The 17,529-nt window shown below is 35.1% G+C and overlaps 1 protein-coding gene and 1 pseudogene across 1 annotated transcript; both read left to right on the top strand.

The window, feature by feature from the left end:
• Positions 1-6,768: 6,768 nt before the first annotated feature.
• On the top strand, positions 6,769-7,624 carry LOC114389886. The gene is made up of 3 exons (XM_028350598.1): positions 6,769-7,158; positions 7,263-7,293; positions 7,386-7,624. Exons 1-3 carry the CDS (start codon positions 6,769-6,771, stop codon positions 7,622-7,624), a joined length of 660 nt encoding a protein of 219 aa, XP_028206399.1.
• A 5,575-nt stretch (positions 7,625-13,199) lies between these two features.
• Positions 13,200-17,084, top strand: LOC114389885 (annotated as a pseudogene).
• Positions 17,085-17,529: the final 445 nt, after the last annotated feature.

Below are 17,529 nucleotides of genomic sequence, written 5' to 3'. Positions count from 1 at the left end.
ATTATTCCAGAATTTAGTTTGTTACCAAGCAAACAAATAGCAGTAAACATTTCTTTTTGTACAACAGAAAATGTGATAGAAATGCTACCAAAGTACTCCAAATTGTTTGAATTATTTTCAATAAACATCTTATTTTGAAGGATTTTTTTTTAGAATTTTTAATCTCATAAGATACAAGTCAGTTTGGTTCATGCAGTTTGGTTTTGGAGCAGTTCAATTTTTTAAAACTGAGTTAGATTTTTTAATCTCATAAGATAATTAATTCTTGTTTTTATTCATGATTAAGATATACAACAACTGTTTCAGATTTAATATGTGTGAAAGAGGAGCTGTAAGCATTGCACAAAGAACCTATTTCCTTAGTGACTGATAGATTCTACTTTGATTTAAGGGTTGGCCAAGTTGTTGTTGCTGGAAATGCTTTGCTGCTGAATAAGTGTGATGACCATGGAAGCAGGGGAAGAAGAGAAGGCAATATTGATAGATTGAGCTTATGATTGTTGTGTGGAAGGGAAGTTCCATGATTTGGTGGAGAACGATAAGGAAGCCTTGTCTGACATTGGCAGGTTAGAAAAGAGGATAAAGATAGCAATTTGGTGCATTCAAGAGCATCTTGAAATGAGGCCAACTATGGGGAAGGTCAAACAAATGATGGACGGTTTGGTTGAAGTCCCTAACCCACCATCACCTAATCCTGATGTTTGATTAATCTCTTGACTTAATTCCCATCCTCCCTAAAATTTTAGGGAGAAGTGATTATGCATCGTTCCTGTTCATGTCATTTTTACTCTATGCATTGTTATTTCCTATTATGAGTTATTTTTTGTGTACTTTTTTTATTTTCTGCAGATATAATAGCTATCTATATATCCTTGTACTCTAATTAAGTTATTGTTCTATGTAGTTCAAGATGTTTTCTTATTTGGAATCATTTTATGTAGGAATGATGGGTGGTGAGCTTCCAATGAAGGAAGCCAAGATGGCAATTGCGGCATTGGATTCTGATGGAGATGGGTTGCTAAGTTTGGAGGATTTCATTGCTCTCATGGAAGCTAGGGGAGAGGAGCAGAAGTTGAATGACTTGAAGGTAGCTTTTGACATGTATGACACTGAAAGCTGTGGGTTTATAACCCCTAAGAGCTTGAAAAGGATGCTTAAGAAGATGGGTGGGTCCAAATCCATTGATGAGTGCAAATCTATGATCAAACAGTTTGATTTGAATGGGGATGGTGTCCTAAGCTTTGAAGAACTCAGAATTATGATGTAGTGAGGCATGTATATATAAATGTTGATTTTGTATAGTGTGTATTTGAAATTTGATTAATTTGTTTGCATATCCTATGTATAACACTATAAAATGGGATAAATACATTGGTCTTCAGATTTCACCTCAATAAACAAAGTTGATGCTTCACGTGGTTGCAACTTTTGAACCACCTCTGCAACTACTTCCTACAAGAAACAACACAGATTAATAAACATTACAAAAAACAATTGTATGACTTATGTAAATGAATCTATCAAAATCAAATATATAAATAGAAAATTACATTAGACGATGTTAATTAATTCTCCTTCATCATGATCATTACGATTAGCATGAACATCATCAGCTTCTTCTTCTCCGACAATGTTAGGAGTGATTTGTGTGGACAAAGGACTAACATAGGTGTCCATGTATGAATCATCATCTTCTATATTAACACCAATTGTTTTTCCCTATAGAACCACGCACCACCTTTCATCACAAGGGTCTTGCACATAAAATACTTGTCTAGCTTGTTCTGCCATGATGAAAAGGTCATTGTGGTAACCAAGTTTCTTTAGGTATACCAACATAAATCCTATATCATCGGTATGCACACCGGTGTTGTTGTCAACCCATTTACATTTGAAAACAGAAACAGTAAATTTCACATAGTTAAGCTCCCAAATTTCATCAATGAACCCAAAGTAAGGGATGGAAGCTACACAAGGATTGGCGTCATGCACACTTGCGAAGTGTTGAGATTCAGCCCTTAGGGTGACCCTGCTGTTTTGCATTGTACTTTTGTCGTCTTGTGCTTTTGTGTAAAATGAATACTTGTTTATGTCATATCCTTGCCAAGTTATAACATTTCTTTGAGGCCCATTTGCTAGCTTTCTTAAAGTTTCTGAAGCATTTTCATCTGCAAAGATTGTATCTTTAAACCAATCACAGAAAGTCTTGTTATGCTTTTTCAACACCCAATTCTTTGACATTTTTGGATTATTCTGTTTGACTAAAGCTTCATGCTTAAGTATGTATGGCAAAACTTCATTATTGTTGTTCAAGGAAGCAAATTATGCACTACCTCGAGCAGTGAGGTAAAACTTTTGTCACTCCACCCATACTTGGCTTTCACATTAACCAGACTTAACACCGCAGACAACAGGGTTAAGGAATTCTTGCACCCCTATACAAAGGCTTCTTTGAATCACTCTGCAATCCTTCATACACAGGGGTGTGTGCTTGCTGAAAAGACTCTTGTTCAAGGTCATGAATCATGTCCTCCAAGCGATCTCCCATTTCTACATCAAACGATTCAGATTGGGACCCATTTTGTATGTCTATCACTTCACCATGCCATATCTACATCGTGTAATTCTTCTTAATCCCATCACACAATAGATTCTCCTATAAGTCGTCCAGTAGTTGTCGTCTTCCGTTCAAACAGTTGATGCAAGGACAATAATATTTTCCTTCTTCATTCGGTCGATCTCTTTCTAAAGCAAATTGCAAGAACTGCTCAACGCCATCCTCATATTCTGGGCTCAGGCGACTTTGATTCATCCAACATCGATCCATCTAAGCAATTTGATGCATGAAAATCTCACTTTTTTATTTATAGGTGTGGCCCTATCCCATTTAGGAAGACTGTCTTTTATGTTAGCTTCAAACGTCAGGGTTAGCATTATTTTGAAAATTTTGACTAAATTTCGGCAGGATTTCGCATTGGTCTCCAAGTACACAACATGACATCGGTGAAATTAATTTCCCGATAATCAAGTATGCACTCAGAGAACAACTTGAAATGCATTGTACCGAAATTTCATCAAATTAATCAAAATAATAATAACCTTAACGAATGAATCTAACATAAAAATACCAATCTCCCCAAACTGTCCAAACGGACAATTCAAGACTAAATACAATGACTAATGCAAACTGTCCGCAAGGATCATTGCATTCAGTTTCGATTACAAACTAAGTGTGTGTGTGTGTGTGTGTGTGTGTGTGTGTGTGTGTGTGTGTGTGTGTGTGTGTGTGTGTGTGAAGGTGTGTGATTAGGGATTGATCACTCTCTCACTAATAGCAAGCAAAGCATATGGAGGAGAGAAAATGAATGAGAGAAAGCTAAGGGGTGTTGGTTTAATATGGGACAAAGTGAGGTTGACTAGGTCGGAAGTGAGGTTGACTAAGTATGTGTGTGTGAGGTTGACTAAGTGTGTGTGTGTGTGTGTGTGTGTATTTTTCATGAGGGTGTGTGTGTGTGTGTTTGTGATTAGGCTTTGTGTGTGTGTGTGATGAGGGTGTGTGTGTGTGTGTGTGTCATGAGGGTGTGTGTATGTGTGTTTCTGACGAAGGTGTGTGTGTGTGTGTGTGTGCATGCGGGGTCATTCAAGGGTAGAAAAAGATCATCATATTCTAAACATCATCAGCCACACCATGCACTCCTATATTGCTGGCATAGAGAGATTCCCAGAGAGAGAAACAGTCGCTACAATCTCTAAATTAATATGGTTTACAGAAAAATGACACCCTATTAGCATCAACTTGCAAGAAACTCACAGCATCTCGAAAAGATAGCTTATATGATTTGGAAGGAAAGGGCATTGAATTGGTTCCAGTGGTTAGAATTATGGACAAGGGTCATGATTTGGCCAGTGTTGAAGCATGGGTTGTTGGGGATGTTTCAGATTTACTTTTCAAAAAATCCATGAGGTGTTAATGGAGTTGTGATTGAAATTGGATCTTGGATTGATCGTACAGGTAATTTGGAAGGTCCTTAAAGATCAACATAATGTATTAAGAGAAGATAAATTGATGAGAGAGAAGAAAATCAGAGAAAAAAATCTATTATTTTGCTCTGCCAAGGGAGAAAACCCTTCTACAATTGTTAAGTTTGCAAACTTAGTGCATGTTTGGATTAAACTTAAGTTTGCAAATTGTGTGTGTGTGTGTGTGTGTGCGTGTCTTTGTGTGTGTGGAGGGTATATTCCACTATCGCAAACCTCTATACCAGATAAAATGAGGCCTTACAATCCCTATGCACAAACAGCAGATTCATCCCATAAGGCCTTCACGACAACAGCAGATTCATAAAAGGAATTTTTTTATCAACATTTCCCAAGAGGCTGATGTAGATAAAATTGTTACTGCTCTTTTCATTCAGAAATTTTAATGTATTTTAGTTTTGATTGTTTTGGGCAGGGAAAACAGTTGAAGAAGGCAATTGGTAATATCGTGTACATAGAAGGTAATTGTTTTGAAGCTGCTGTTACTACTGCTGCTTCATATTTTAAATTATGAGAGTAATATTTCTTGTTCTATAAGTTGTATTTTGTTTGGACAAACTAGTGTCTATTATCTTTTTCTCTGCAGGATTCAAGATTTGAAGCAGGTTATTAGTAGTTATTATTAAAAGCAGGCTTTAGCTTTTGATGTGCTCTCTATTAGCCTGCTGGTATAAATCAAAGACTTCTACAACTATACAAGTAATGCTTACAAAAACAATTTCAAAGTATTTTTCGAATCAAAGATATAAATAAATACCTGAGTTAGAGGCTTCAGCATAATTGACTTTCCAGCAATGAGCGCAGGAGCACTTTTGGAAACAACAATGAGTGCAAGATCAACAATGGCTAAAATTACTCCTAGTGGAATCTGAAAATTAAATGAGTAGGCCTTATAATCAATTAACATAGGTAATAAGTGAGGCTGTTATGCATACAGGCAGAAGACAATGAGGTTGTTAAGCATAATTGTGATATGTTTTTAAAATCTGCTCCTAGTTACTTTCATTTTAGACAAAACTGTACATCATTTATTTGTATTCAATTAATATCTACTATTATCCCAAAAAAATAAAAACAAAACATTTTGGCAATTCAGAAACCTAGTCACGTAATCTAAGTCCATGGATGAGTGCAAAGTGATGATAAGTAGGTTTGATTTGAATGGGGATGGCATGTTTAGCTTTGAAGAGTTCAGAATTATGATGAAGTGATTATAATGATCATGATGATGCTACATGCACATTGATTCTGGCACTAGCTAGCTTCATGTGCCTATATAGTTTGGTTAATAAATACAGTGAAGCAGTGATCACAATTCACATTTTAATAAATACATTAAAAATGCAGAGAAAAACCAAACTTTTATCTTACCTCTCCTTTCCGAAAGATAACACCAAAAGTCCAACCAATGACTTCAACTAGAGGGATTTTTTCTTGTCGTTAAGGTGTGAAGTTGTCCTTTTGTTTCTTCAAGCAACCCTGAATCAATATATATAATAAAATAATATTAAATTAAGTGAAACCTAACAATGAGTAATAAAAGTTATCTATATTACTAATAATCAATAAATATAATTATATAATATTAAATTAAGTAAAAGCAAACAATGAGTAATAAAAATTATTCATATTACTAATAATCAAAAAATATAATTATATAATATTAAATTTAGTAAAAACTAAGAATGAGTAATAATTTCAAAATTATTATTGTCAAGTATCAATGATAAGTTTTACCAAAATAATTTACCTTGTATGAAGTAGTTATGTATGTAAGGGTAATAATTAATTTACCTCTACAACAAGATCCTAGTATAAAGTAGTTATGTATGTAAATCTTGCACAGAAAGCCAAATAATAAAGCATTGACAGTGCAAATGTAAAAAAGTTAGGGGAGTTGCTAGGTGCACCCAGCAACATTGCTGGTGCACCCAACAATTATGTGAATGGGCAAAATTGCCTTTGTTTAAAAGTTTTAAAAATAAAGGCGCACCTATTATTCAGGGCTTCTTCCATGAGTGCTTCTTTTCTTCTTCCTTCTTCCGTGCCTGCTCCTCATCTGCTTTCCTTCTTCTCCGCGCCTAGGCAACCATTTTCGTTCATTTTGGGAGCTTCGTTTCTGTGTTTCCGCCGTCGAGGTTAGTAGCTCCTGTCTCCACTCCCCTTTAATGTCCAATGGTGATTTAGTTTAGGAGTTTCTGGCTGTAGGGTAGATGACTTTGTTTCAGTATGAAAATGGTGAAGTTGTAGCATTTTTCTTTTACGAAAGAAGTTCTTCCGTATGAACATACGAAAGAACTTCTTCCGTATGAAGGAAATTCTTCTAATGGAAGAAGTTCTTCCGTAAGTTCCTACTGAAGAAGGTTCTTCCGTAAGAAGATTTTCTTCATACAGAAGAACCTTTTTCCGTATGAACTTACAGCAGAAGTTCTTCTGTAAGAATATTTTTTTTAATTAGTTTGGTTATTTTATTTTATAAATTAAGTTTGGTGGTTTTTTTTGTTATAATATTTTATGCTTGCATAAAAATATGTTTCTTACGTGTATTATAGATGTGTAGTGATTAGGATTGAGCGTGTAGGGTTTAGTTTATGTAGTGCGTAGTCGACAATGCTTAGGAAAGTGTGATTAGGGTTTATAACGTAAGGCTGAGGATTTATGTAGGTTTATAATCATATGAATAGTTAATTTGTCCAAAAAAGAATACATGTTCATCATGATTTGCAGATCATGGTTAGAACCAGAGGTTTAGGGCATGTATTATCTAGGGTTATAGGCAGAGGCTTGGTTAGAGAGGATGAGCATCATGCAGATGATGTTCCCCGGCGGCGTAGGCCTACCGCATCCGCCCGTAGGCGAAGGGTAGATGTTGCAATTGCTGAGGATGTTCCTCAGGTGACTGAAGATGTTCCTCGGGTGATTGAGGATGTTCCTCATATGGACAAGGATATTCCTGAGAGGACTGCGGAGGTAGATGATGCGGACATAGAAAGCATAACTATTGATGGTGCTGAAGGGTCACCTGGTGATCATGCTGAGGGATTCCCTGGTAGGCCACGTGACCCATCGATCCTTACTTCGTTTGCCTACCACGTGGCACATAGCATCTGGAGTGGACAGGTATTTTAATTTATACATAAAGTTATTTGTTAATTATTTTTTTTGTTGAGTTGTTTGTGATAATAAATTTTTAATAAATTGTTATGTTCTGTTCTTCAACTCAGGAACGACCTGAGTTGAAGTTGATCTCCCATGGTAGGAAGGTTGATAAATTTGGGAGGCTAGCGCCTGAGATAAAAGGTCTAATGGCAGCCACCAGATTAAGTCCATTGATCGGGTGTTTGTAGTCACCGGCGATCCTGGACTTATATCTACATTTGTTGAGAGGTGGCATAGGGAGACCAGCACCTTCCACTTTCCCGTAGGAGAGCTGACGATCACCCTAGACAATTTGATGGCACTCCTCCATCTTCCAATCACAGGTGTGTTACACAGCTTTGAGCCTCTGCTTGTGGATGAGGCAGTCTTCTTGTTGATGGAGCTGCTTCAGGTCTCCGGTGAGGAGGCTAGAGCTGAGACCATATAGGCACATGGGGCATACGTACAACTTTCGTGGCTTCGGGAGGTCTATCAGAGTAGATGTCATGCCCGACAGTGGATCGTAGCAACCCGTGCTTACCTCCTCCACTTGGTGGGTTGCACTCTTTTTTCTAACAAGAGTGCAACACATGTTCATGTGGTTCATCTGGAGGGTTTCTGAGACCTAGGTCAGACAGGGGTCTATGCTTGGGGAGCTGCGACGCTTATGCACATGTATGACTAGCTAAATGAAGCTTGCCAGATCCCTACACGACAGATGGCTGGGTACTTGACTTTATTACAGGTAAATGTTGTGTTCGTAATAAGTTAAATTGGATTATGATGTAAACATGTTTTTTATCTTATGTTCATGTCATGTTTGTAGTGTTGGATATATGAGTACTTTCCCAGTGTGCATCAGTGTGTCATTGATGATGCGTATGCTGATACGACCCCACGTGCCTCCCGGTGGTTGACTATGAAGGCTCAAATGAGGGGGATAACAGAAGCGCCGTATCAGGCACGTTTAGATGCTCTGATGATCACGGACGTATGCTGGATGCCTTACGCTGACCACCAAGGAGTTAGGGTCTTTGACCTGATTTCCTGCTTCTAGGGTCAGCTGAGATGAGGTTCTATTGTGGTCTTTGTTCAACCAGAGAGGGTGGTCCGACAGTTCAGGTACATTCAAATGATCCCTCCACCACCTGTTAGTGTTTCACTATCATATGAGGAGATAGACGACAGGTGGATGCATTTCTCAGACCATGTAGTGGGTGAGATTTGTGTTGTCCCTGGACAGGTATCAGCAAACTACATGGATTGGTTTTTCTAGATATCTCATTCGTTCGTCACACCGACCTAGGCAGGTGATCAGCCCAGACATCCACCTGCCCCACATGATGAGGAATACGTCGAGCCACATATCCCGAAGGTTCCAATGGCATCTGATCTTCCTAGACATTCAGTGGTAAGATTAGTTGGTTTAATGTTTTATAAATTGATTTTTACTTAAAATTTTGTAATAATTGTGTTTTTATGACTATCATAGGATGCTTGTGAAGGTTGTGAAGCGATTGCTGAAAGGTTGGAGCGTGTGCTCAACCTCAGGATGGTCACTGAAGGCACAGAGTTACACGAGATCATGCAAGATTGCCTCAGGATCGCTGGAGGTGACGCCTGAGATGGAAGTCTTAGGGCGCGACGTAGACGCCGCATAGATCCTTGATACATGTCTTTTATTGTATTTGATAACATTTTTGTATTTATTATATTATTTTGGTTACAACTTTTATTGAATTTATTTTTTGCATTGATTTTTGTATCTGTTATATTATTTCAGTATCAGCTTCTCTAATGGAAGAACGATATGAACTTCTTGCATTGTAAATTTGTTTGATTGTGGTGCAACTATTGACATTGCGTTCCTTCAACGTTAGCAGGATGTTTTTTGGTTTCACCATAAACTTTGTTATCTCAGTAATAATTTTCTTTCCATCCTTGGTCAATTGCCCAGCGTATGGATGTCCAACTAAAGACTTGGCCAATTCATGATTGTGATTCTCACAGATCAACTTCACCATCCAACCTTCCCCTCCATGCACTGGTTTCCCACAAAGCCTGAAGGGACAACCACATTTCCTATTCCCAGTGTCTCTTCTAACAAATTTTTTGTTCCTACACTTGTACAGACCGCTCCTTTCACACCAAATTAACATAAATGAACTTCTTCCTCTACTACCAGTATCTGTGTCAGACCTCATAATCATTGCAACAAATTCGTTTTCATGGGCAACTATTCGAGCCCACTGCAGAACATCATCTCGGGTACCAAAGACCTACAACGCAACCCTGACATGTTAATTTTTATAGAAAACATACATTCAACCAAATGACTCAAACTAATGAACATGATTATTTGAGAAGTATTAAAAGCATCCGAACAATCAACATGTGGTTGATTCACACCACATTCTTCTTCATTTTCATAATCCATATGAACTTCTTGTGATATCGTATTGTCATACGTCCATTGATCTTCATCCATCTTAATGACATATTAATAAATTATGCATCATACACAAGTACATACAAATTACCATATTAGCAAAACTAAAAATTGACTAAATAATAATTGCACACTTATTAACAACTAATACAACTACATTCAAAACTTAAAACTAAATTATTTACTTAAACTAAATATTTTGTATTTCTAAAACACAATAATATTAAATTTTACGAAACATCTAATTTCACAAAAAATTACTTCAAACAAATAAATATTTTGCACTGTAATTAACAATAAAAATATATAACACTATAACTAACAACTAATTAAACATTTTACTCCTACAACAAAATACAATTATTTTACTTAAATTATTTAATATTATACCTAATTAAACCAATTATCCACAATTTCAAAAATATGAAATACAAAAATTATAAATTTTAATATTCATATTTATTAATTTTTTCACAAATTCAAAAAAAAATAAAAAAATAAACAATAAAGCTTATGGAAGAACTTCTTCCGTAAAAAGCAGTGTCCATTTACGGAAGAAGTTCTTCCGTAAGAAGCAGTGTGCATTTACGGAAGAAGTTCTTCCGTAAGCTTTTTACGGAATAACTTCTTCTGTAACAAGTCTTTTACGGTTACGAAAGAAGTCTTTCGTAAAAAATTTACTGAAGAAGAACTTCTTCTGTATGTAACAGATCTACACAAAAAAGCGGTAAAATGCGTACCTCTTGCGAAATAAAAATAGCAATAAGGACAGCAACCACCAATATTTAACCTTCACCAAATGACTACCTCGAAAAAACTTGCAAAAACCACCCAGAACGGCACAAACTGGTTGAAATGAAAGAAAGAAAGCGTAAAACCGTAAAAAATTACACAGGCGCCGTAAGTTTAAAGAAAAACAAGATAGGGGCGAAATTGGCATTTTATAAAAGTGTTGGGTGCACTAACAATGTTGCTGGGTGCACCTAGCAACTCCCAAAAGTTAGCTGGTTTTGGATAAATGGAAGTCTCAGGCCCAATACCCTGCATGACAGTGCAAATGAAAAAAAGTTAATAGTATTAGGCATTCAGTAAGCTATTGGGTTAAAGAATACACTGAATCTTAAAAAGAGCATGACTTCCTTCTTCTTTAACTATTGTTCTCACACAATCATAAATGTCTTTGTAATGGTTTTGTGATCCCTGAAGTGAGAGAGAGAGAGAGAAAAATTTCAAATCAAACATGTTAGAAAAAATAAGGACTAAGAGCCAATGTGTCAACCAGCTAAGTTTATCCAAAACCTTCAGCAAGTAAATCACTTTCGACATGACCATCATAATTCTTGCAAGCCCAAACATATTGACCTTCACTTTTGACTGCATATGCCAACATCTCATCAATTAGCCTATGCTCATACCTGAATTTATTAAAAGTGTCAACCATGTATGTGTATATGTAATGCAGCAAAGCAAATTGTTTCCTAAACATTAAAACAAACCATATTGAGTGTTCTTGAAACTTATGCTTCTACCTTTCTTCATATACTAAGAAACCAAAATAACACAAAATTCTCTCTTTGTACCTCCCTTTTAAGAGAGCTAACTTTGTCATAACATCTACTCTCAGCAACAATAAGAATGAAGTATAACTAGTTAAAGTGCTATTCTTGCCTTTTGTTTTTCTCACTTCCATAGATTAAAAAAAAAAGTCACTTAAGAGTGGCTTCTCCAATTTCCACAGTAACCCAGTCATCAGTAGAATTACGATTTTGCAGCCCCAAATGAAAATACTTTATGTTCAAATCCAGATAAGGAAATATAATCTGCAGGGACACAAAATCAGTTGCTCATATTAAAAGCAGATCCAAAACCACCAAAATAATTATAAGAGTAGCAACCTAAAATAACTGAACAATATCAGTCACTTTAGACCATATTTTTGTAATTTGAGGTATTAAAATAACCATGTTTGCTAACATAACGAAAAAAAAATAATTTGACAATCAGCATGAAAGATTCAAACAACCTCCAAAGTAGACTGTATTGTTGTGCAATCATTACAACAAAGCCAATTACCTTCTACCAATTGCCTATCTGGAGTATGTAGTTAAATAATCTGTAGGTTGACTAGATGAAAAGTGAAAGCATTCATCTAATACAAGAGCCACATAAGTATAAGCCATATGAAATCACTAAAAGACAAGTACCCGATGCTTATATAGGTGATATATACATAGTAAGCTCAAAGGTTAAAAATGGAGGGATAGGATACATGAGAAACAACCATACCTGGCAAATGCTAAAACTAGTTTATCTTTGATAAAGGTATCCTCATGAGAACCATGGCCCATGTATATATAAACAATCTTTGTTGTTGCAAGGCTGAATGAACAACATATCTCATAGTAGCACAAAGACATAGTTTTGTGTAACAAAACATTCATAAACTTGGCTTACAGCTATTATATTTTACCACATTTCTCAACCATGCATGGCAATACTTTGTGGTTCCAAAACAAGGCCTGCAACAAATTGTCAGCTTGCTTGCACAACAAACAATATCAGTCATTTAAAGAAGGCTTAAACTATAACAACCAAAGTGGAATAATATGGTCCAAAACAGATTCAATGAAGCACCTAAAAACAAATTTCCTGATAATTTCACTATATTTGTCTTTACACGAATGACATATTAAATAAAAAAGGAAGAGTACAACATCATTATCCCACTAATTCTCCATTAAGTTTGTCCTCTCTCAAACATACCAATTGCCAACATTAAGTTACCTATCAAATATAAGCATAATCCCAGACAAGAAAAGTACCAAAATATTCTTGGCATTTTAAACATGAAAACAGCAGATGCTCCACTGACTTTTCATTAGAATTGTAGCATCAATAGTAATTACTCAAAAATAACCATCAGTTAACAACTATAAAAGAACAATAGATGCTTGGAGTATGACAAGCCAGTAGATTGACTCACATAAAATATATGCAAAGAAGGTAAATCTGACAAACTTCATTGAAGTATCTTATTAATAGATTTTTGGTGACTCTGCCAATGCCAGAACCACAATATGAAATTCAAGAGTTTGCTTATTAGATCTTCCATGTACAAAAAAGAAATATTCAAAGCATTTCTTATGTTAAATTCAACAAACTCAGCTACAAAATTTCACAGGTCCCAAAAACACTCTGGAAATTAAACTAAAACACAATAGCCATCTTTCCCAAGAAGGAACAAGATAAAGTAAAATCCCAGATAAAATCTTATTCGATTTGAAAATCTATGAAACAATATCACATCAGCAAGAACCAAATTGATTCTCACAAGTGAGGCTCAACAACAAAGAGTGAGTACCAAGAACAACAAGTGGTTGGTGTCTGGCATCAGCAACAAGAAAACATTTAGAGAAGAGGATGTTCAAGAAATCCTCACTGCAAGTTACTTTGATTTCACAAATTCATCATAAACAACTTCACACAGTCACAATCAATGTAGGACAAATAACATGCACTACTAATGTCAGCACTGTTTGAAGAGTTAAAATGGGTTTAGAACCTACCCTAAATCATGGTAGTGAATAGGACTGGTATAAGAACCAATGTACCTCGTGTTATGCCTGTTAGTTGAAGCCCACGGCCCACGAACTATAGAAGCCCACCACGGCAGCACGGCGGAGGGTAGGTAAGTAAAACAACAAAAACTCTTTTTCTCATATGAAGGGGGTTACGCGCGCGGCTAATGATGAAGGGCACAAGTAATGGCGGCATAGTTTTTCAAAGATGAAAAAATAATTTAAGAAATTGTTACAACAACGGTGTTGTACTAACAAACGTCATTGTATTGAATGTGTGCATTTAGATACGACGATGTTTTTTACGGCAACGTTGTCGTCTAATGAGGCGCATCAAATACCACTACGGTTTTAGCCAAAAACGACATCGTTAGTTTTGTGGTATTTACAAAATTATCACCGTGTGTACTCTACAATGGTCCCCAAACGACCGACGTCGTGTTGCAGTCATAAAATCTTGCTTTTCTACTAGTGAGCTTAATCTTTTTAGCCTAGATTGAAGTAATAAATTTGGTTATGCAGTTATTTCCTTTTAAAAACAAGTGTGATGCCTTGTTTATAGTTTCATTTCCTTCATATACAATACTAATAATATGTGATGCCTTGATGTATATCCTTGCTAACAAATTAAAGAGTATAAGACAGTTGTTAATAACCTTTTTTACTTTAAATTATATTATGCTATTTTTTTTTCTTTTTTGTTAGTTGTTACTTGATTTTGAGATGTGACTTGAAATATAGATTTTATATTTGATTGTTTGTGATAATTCTATTATTTTGATCAATTCAGATTTTGTTATAGTACATTTTGATGATAAATAGACAATATTTCCTTTCTATCACATCACTACTTTGTTAAGTTTTTGGTGATAAGTCATTGGAATTTGGCTGATGATTTTGATTATTTTTTATGATTTTTAGCTGTTAGGTTTTTAGTGTAAAGTTTCTATATTTTGATGATTTTTAATATCGGCTGTAGTAATAATTATGAGGATTCTTGGCTGCAAATATTGTTTTAGTTGGGTTCTTCATTTTCTATTATAAAAGTTTAGCTTTAATTAGTCAAATTTCTTATTAATTATGATTTTTTTAATTTATTTTATAGATAGGTAAAGATTATGGTATGGATGAAGAAGATCAAGGCTTGGAAGTAGAAGATGAAAACCTAGATCAAGATATGGTTCCTGAGTGACATGTAGAATTTAAGTTTTTTTAGATTACAATATTATTTTAGAAGCTAGATAATGATGATTGATATTATTTTCTAGAAAATACTTTATCAACCCAATTAGTCATCTATATTTAGTTCATGACTACAATTTTTGTTCTAGTGAACAAGTTAATGATGTGATGACATACTATCTTTTTTTCTTTAACTTCGTGTATCCAAGAGTATAACTTTTAGTTCATTGCCGTCGATAAAAATAATTTTTAATAGACAAAAAAAGATAATTTGTATACTTAATTAAATTATTTTTCTCTTAAAATTGTTCCCAAACTATCTCACAAAATCATTTTATCCATCTAGAATTAAAAAATTTGCCTTAAAAAGAAAATATATCGTGTATTCCCAAACAAAAGGAAAATATTTTCTACATCTATAATTGATAATAACAAACAATTATATGTGTGTTGTTTGACACTATGGTATAAAACTATTGTTGTAGAACATTAAAAAAAACATTCTTTATGTCATTCATGCTAAGATTTTTTTGGGTTTCCTATGCCTGCAATGGTTTTTGTTCTTTCATTGCAATGGTGTAAAAATGTTGTTGCATGTCACTTAAAAAGCTGTTCTCTTTATCATACCAAATACTACTATTTTTTCGACAGCTTTGCCTTTGTTGAAAAAAACGTTCCCAGATGCTAAGACAACGCCTTAGTTTATCACAGTCTAAAAATCATTCTCTAAGAAAAAATACAACGGTTTTTTTGAAGTAGACAACACATTTTATGTGTATCAGGATCCTGTAATAAATATTCCTTCACGAAAAATATATATGGTTGGATCTTAATTGGAATTCAAAAGCAAATGATGATATAGTGATTCACGAAGCAAAATTGTCCAGATATTAGCTTCTTTTAGCTTATATAAACAGGTAAGCCGTAAGGATAGAAGGATAGTCATGTGTTAAATTTTGTTTATGTTTGGGTATAACACATTGATATAGTCGTTAAAAATTAACGTTGCAATTTCTGCCTCTGTCATATTGCTGCTTGTTGGAATATTATCGTCCATTCGAGTACTAGAATTTACAGGCCTATACTTCTCTCGCTTTCTTTCTTATTATCATCAAATAAATATATTGACGATGGCACAAGCGGAACCATAACCCATATACAAAAGAAAACAAACACATCATGTATCCCTGGTTAATAGGCATTTAACCTCAATAAGGTAAATAGAAAGTAACTAAGACAACAAGCCACAAAGCCTTGGCTTCAAAATAGCCTATAAAAATCAGTCATATACCAAAAAACCAATTAGTAAACCTACACACCACCTATCGCAATAGCTTCTTTGTCTTCTCTCCTTTAATTCCTCCCAAAGCCTTCGCTTGGCCTCAAAGTCACAAAGTGAGTATATGTTGACAATTGTGATAGGCTCCCTTCCTTCTATATCTCCTCTAAACCAACACACTTTTCCCCCTCCTTTATGTTATATTACTATCCAGCTTTTCTTTTTTACTTCATTACTATTCACTTGAACTTTTTACTAAATATTAGTGTTAGAACGTTCATTTGTCTAATGCATCTTCACACGTGTTTTAATTTTACATTTTGCACCACTATTTGCTCTTGAATTTCATTCAATTCTTCACATGACATTATATATTTTATTTTATTGTTTATATTAATGATGTCTTTATCATCTAAGAGTTACTTAACTATTAGTCAAATGTTACGCAGCTGCACAAACACAAGTTATAGGAGTTTTCTATGGAGTTAATGGTAATAATCTACCATCAAAGCAAGAAGCTGTGGATTTATATAAATCAAAGGGTATACCCAGAATGTGCATATACTCTCCAAATGAAGCAACACTTCAAGCCCTTAGAGGTTCTAACATAGAGTTGATGATGGACGTGGTTGGAGAAACCCTTCAATCTCTAACAGATCCCAATGTTGCTACTGATTGGGTCCATTGTTAAACAACATCCTATTCACAAGATGTCAATTTCAAGTACATTGTTGTTGGAGACGAAGTTCACCCCCAATTATGATGTTACCCAGTACATTTTACCTGCCATGACCAACATCCAGAATGCAATTTCATAAGCTAATATGCAAATCAACTTGTCAGCAGCAATAGACACCACTTTGGTTACCGACTCCTACCCACCCAATAACAGTGTGTTTCACTGCAGATGTAAGTCCATACATGGGGCCCATTATCAATTTCCTAGTGAACAATAAAGTCCCACTTCTTCCCAACGTGTACCCTTACTTCGCTTATGTTAATGATCAACAAGGCATTAGTATTGCCTATATATACTCTTTTTACTCAGCAAGGAACCAATAATTTTGGGTACCAAAACCTCTTCGATGCTATGTTGGATTCAAAATACACTGCTCTTGAGAAGATGGGTGCGCCTAATTTGGAGATTGTTGTATCTGAGAGTGGGTGGCCATCTCTAGGCGGAGATGGAGCCTTGGTTGAAAATGCACATGCTTATTAATTTAATTTGATAAACCATGCCAATAATTTGATAAACCATGTCAATAGTAGGAGTGGAACTCCAAAAAGACCTGGTAGGCCTATACAAACATTTTTGTTTGTCATGCTTGATGAAAACCAAAAGCCAGGTGCGAAAACTGAGCGACATTTTGGTCTATTCAATCCTGATAAATCATTCAAATATGAACACACATTGAATTGAAACCGATAGATATATGTTCTTAGGTTTTGTTTAGTACAACATAGGATCTTCCAAAATTTGAAAGATGGGTATTGTTTGGTACAACTGATGTATTTTGCAAATAATGTGGTCTTCAGGGGTCTTGAAGACCAAATGAAATATAAGCCACAAAAGATATTAGTGCATGAGACTAAATTGTCCAAGAGACCTATTATGACTAATCAAATGTATTTTATACAATCGTATTCTTAGTAATCATAATTCCTAAGAATTGACTTTCTTTGGAATGATGTTTCTTGAGTATGAAAAAACTTCTTCCCTACCAAAATTATGCCAAAATGGAAATTCTTTTTTGTAGAAATGTCTTGGATAATCAACGTATGATGGTGACAAACTTTTTTTGGGATGGGGGGAATTCGGAAGGCTTTGGGAAGAATAAGTACTTGAGCCTCCCTTCCTTGATTGG

The sequence above is a fragment of the Glycine soja genome, chromosome 16 (genome assembly GCF_004193775.1).
Source record: "Glycine soja cultivar W05 chromosome 16, ASM419377v2, whole genome shotgun sequence".
Lineage (NCBI taxonomy): Eukaryota > Viridiplantae > Streptophyta > Magnoliopsida > Fabales > Fabaceae > Glycine > Glycine soja.
The sequence above is the reverse complement of the archived record's forward strand: the minus strand, read 5'-3'. Positions and strand labels throughout refer to the sequence as shown.

Bases quoted from the DNA above. Each gene is read 5' to 3' on its own strand.
- LOC114389886 (XM_028350598.1), top strand. From the start codon at position 6,769: ATGGTTAGAACCAGAGGTTTAGGGCATGTATTATCTAGGGTTATAGGC. The intron at 7,159-7,262 runs GTATTTTAATTT...TCTTCAACTCAG, and splicing joins ATAGCATCTGGAGTGGACAG to GAACGACCTGAGTTGAAGTT. The intron at 7,294-7,385 runs GTAGGAAGGTTG...GGGTGTTTGTAG, and splicing joins GTTGAAGTTGATCTCCCATG to TCACCGGCGATCCTGGACTT.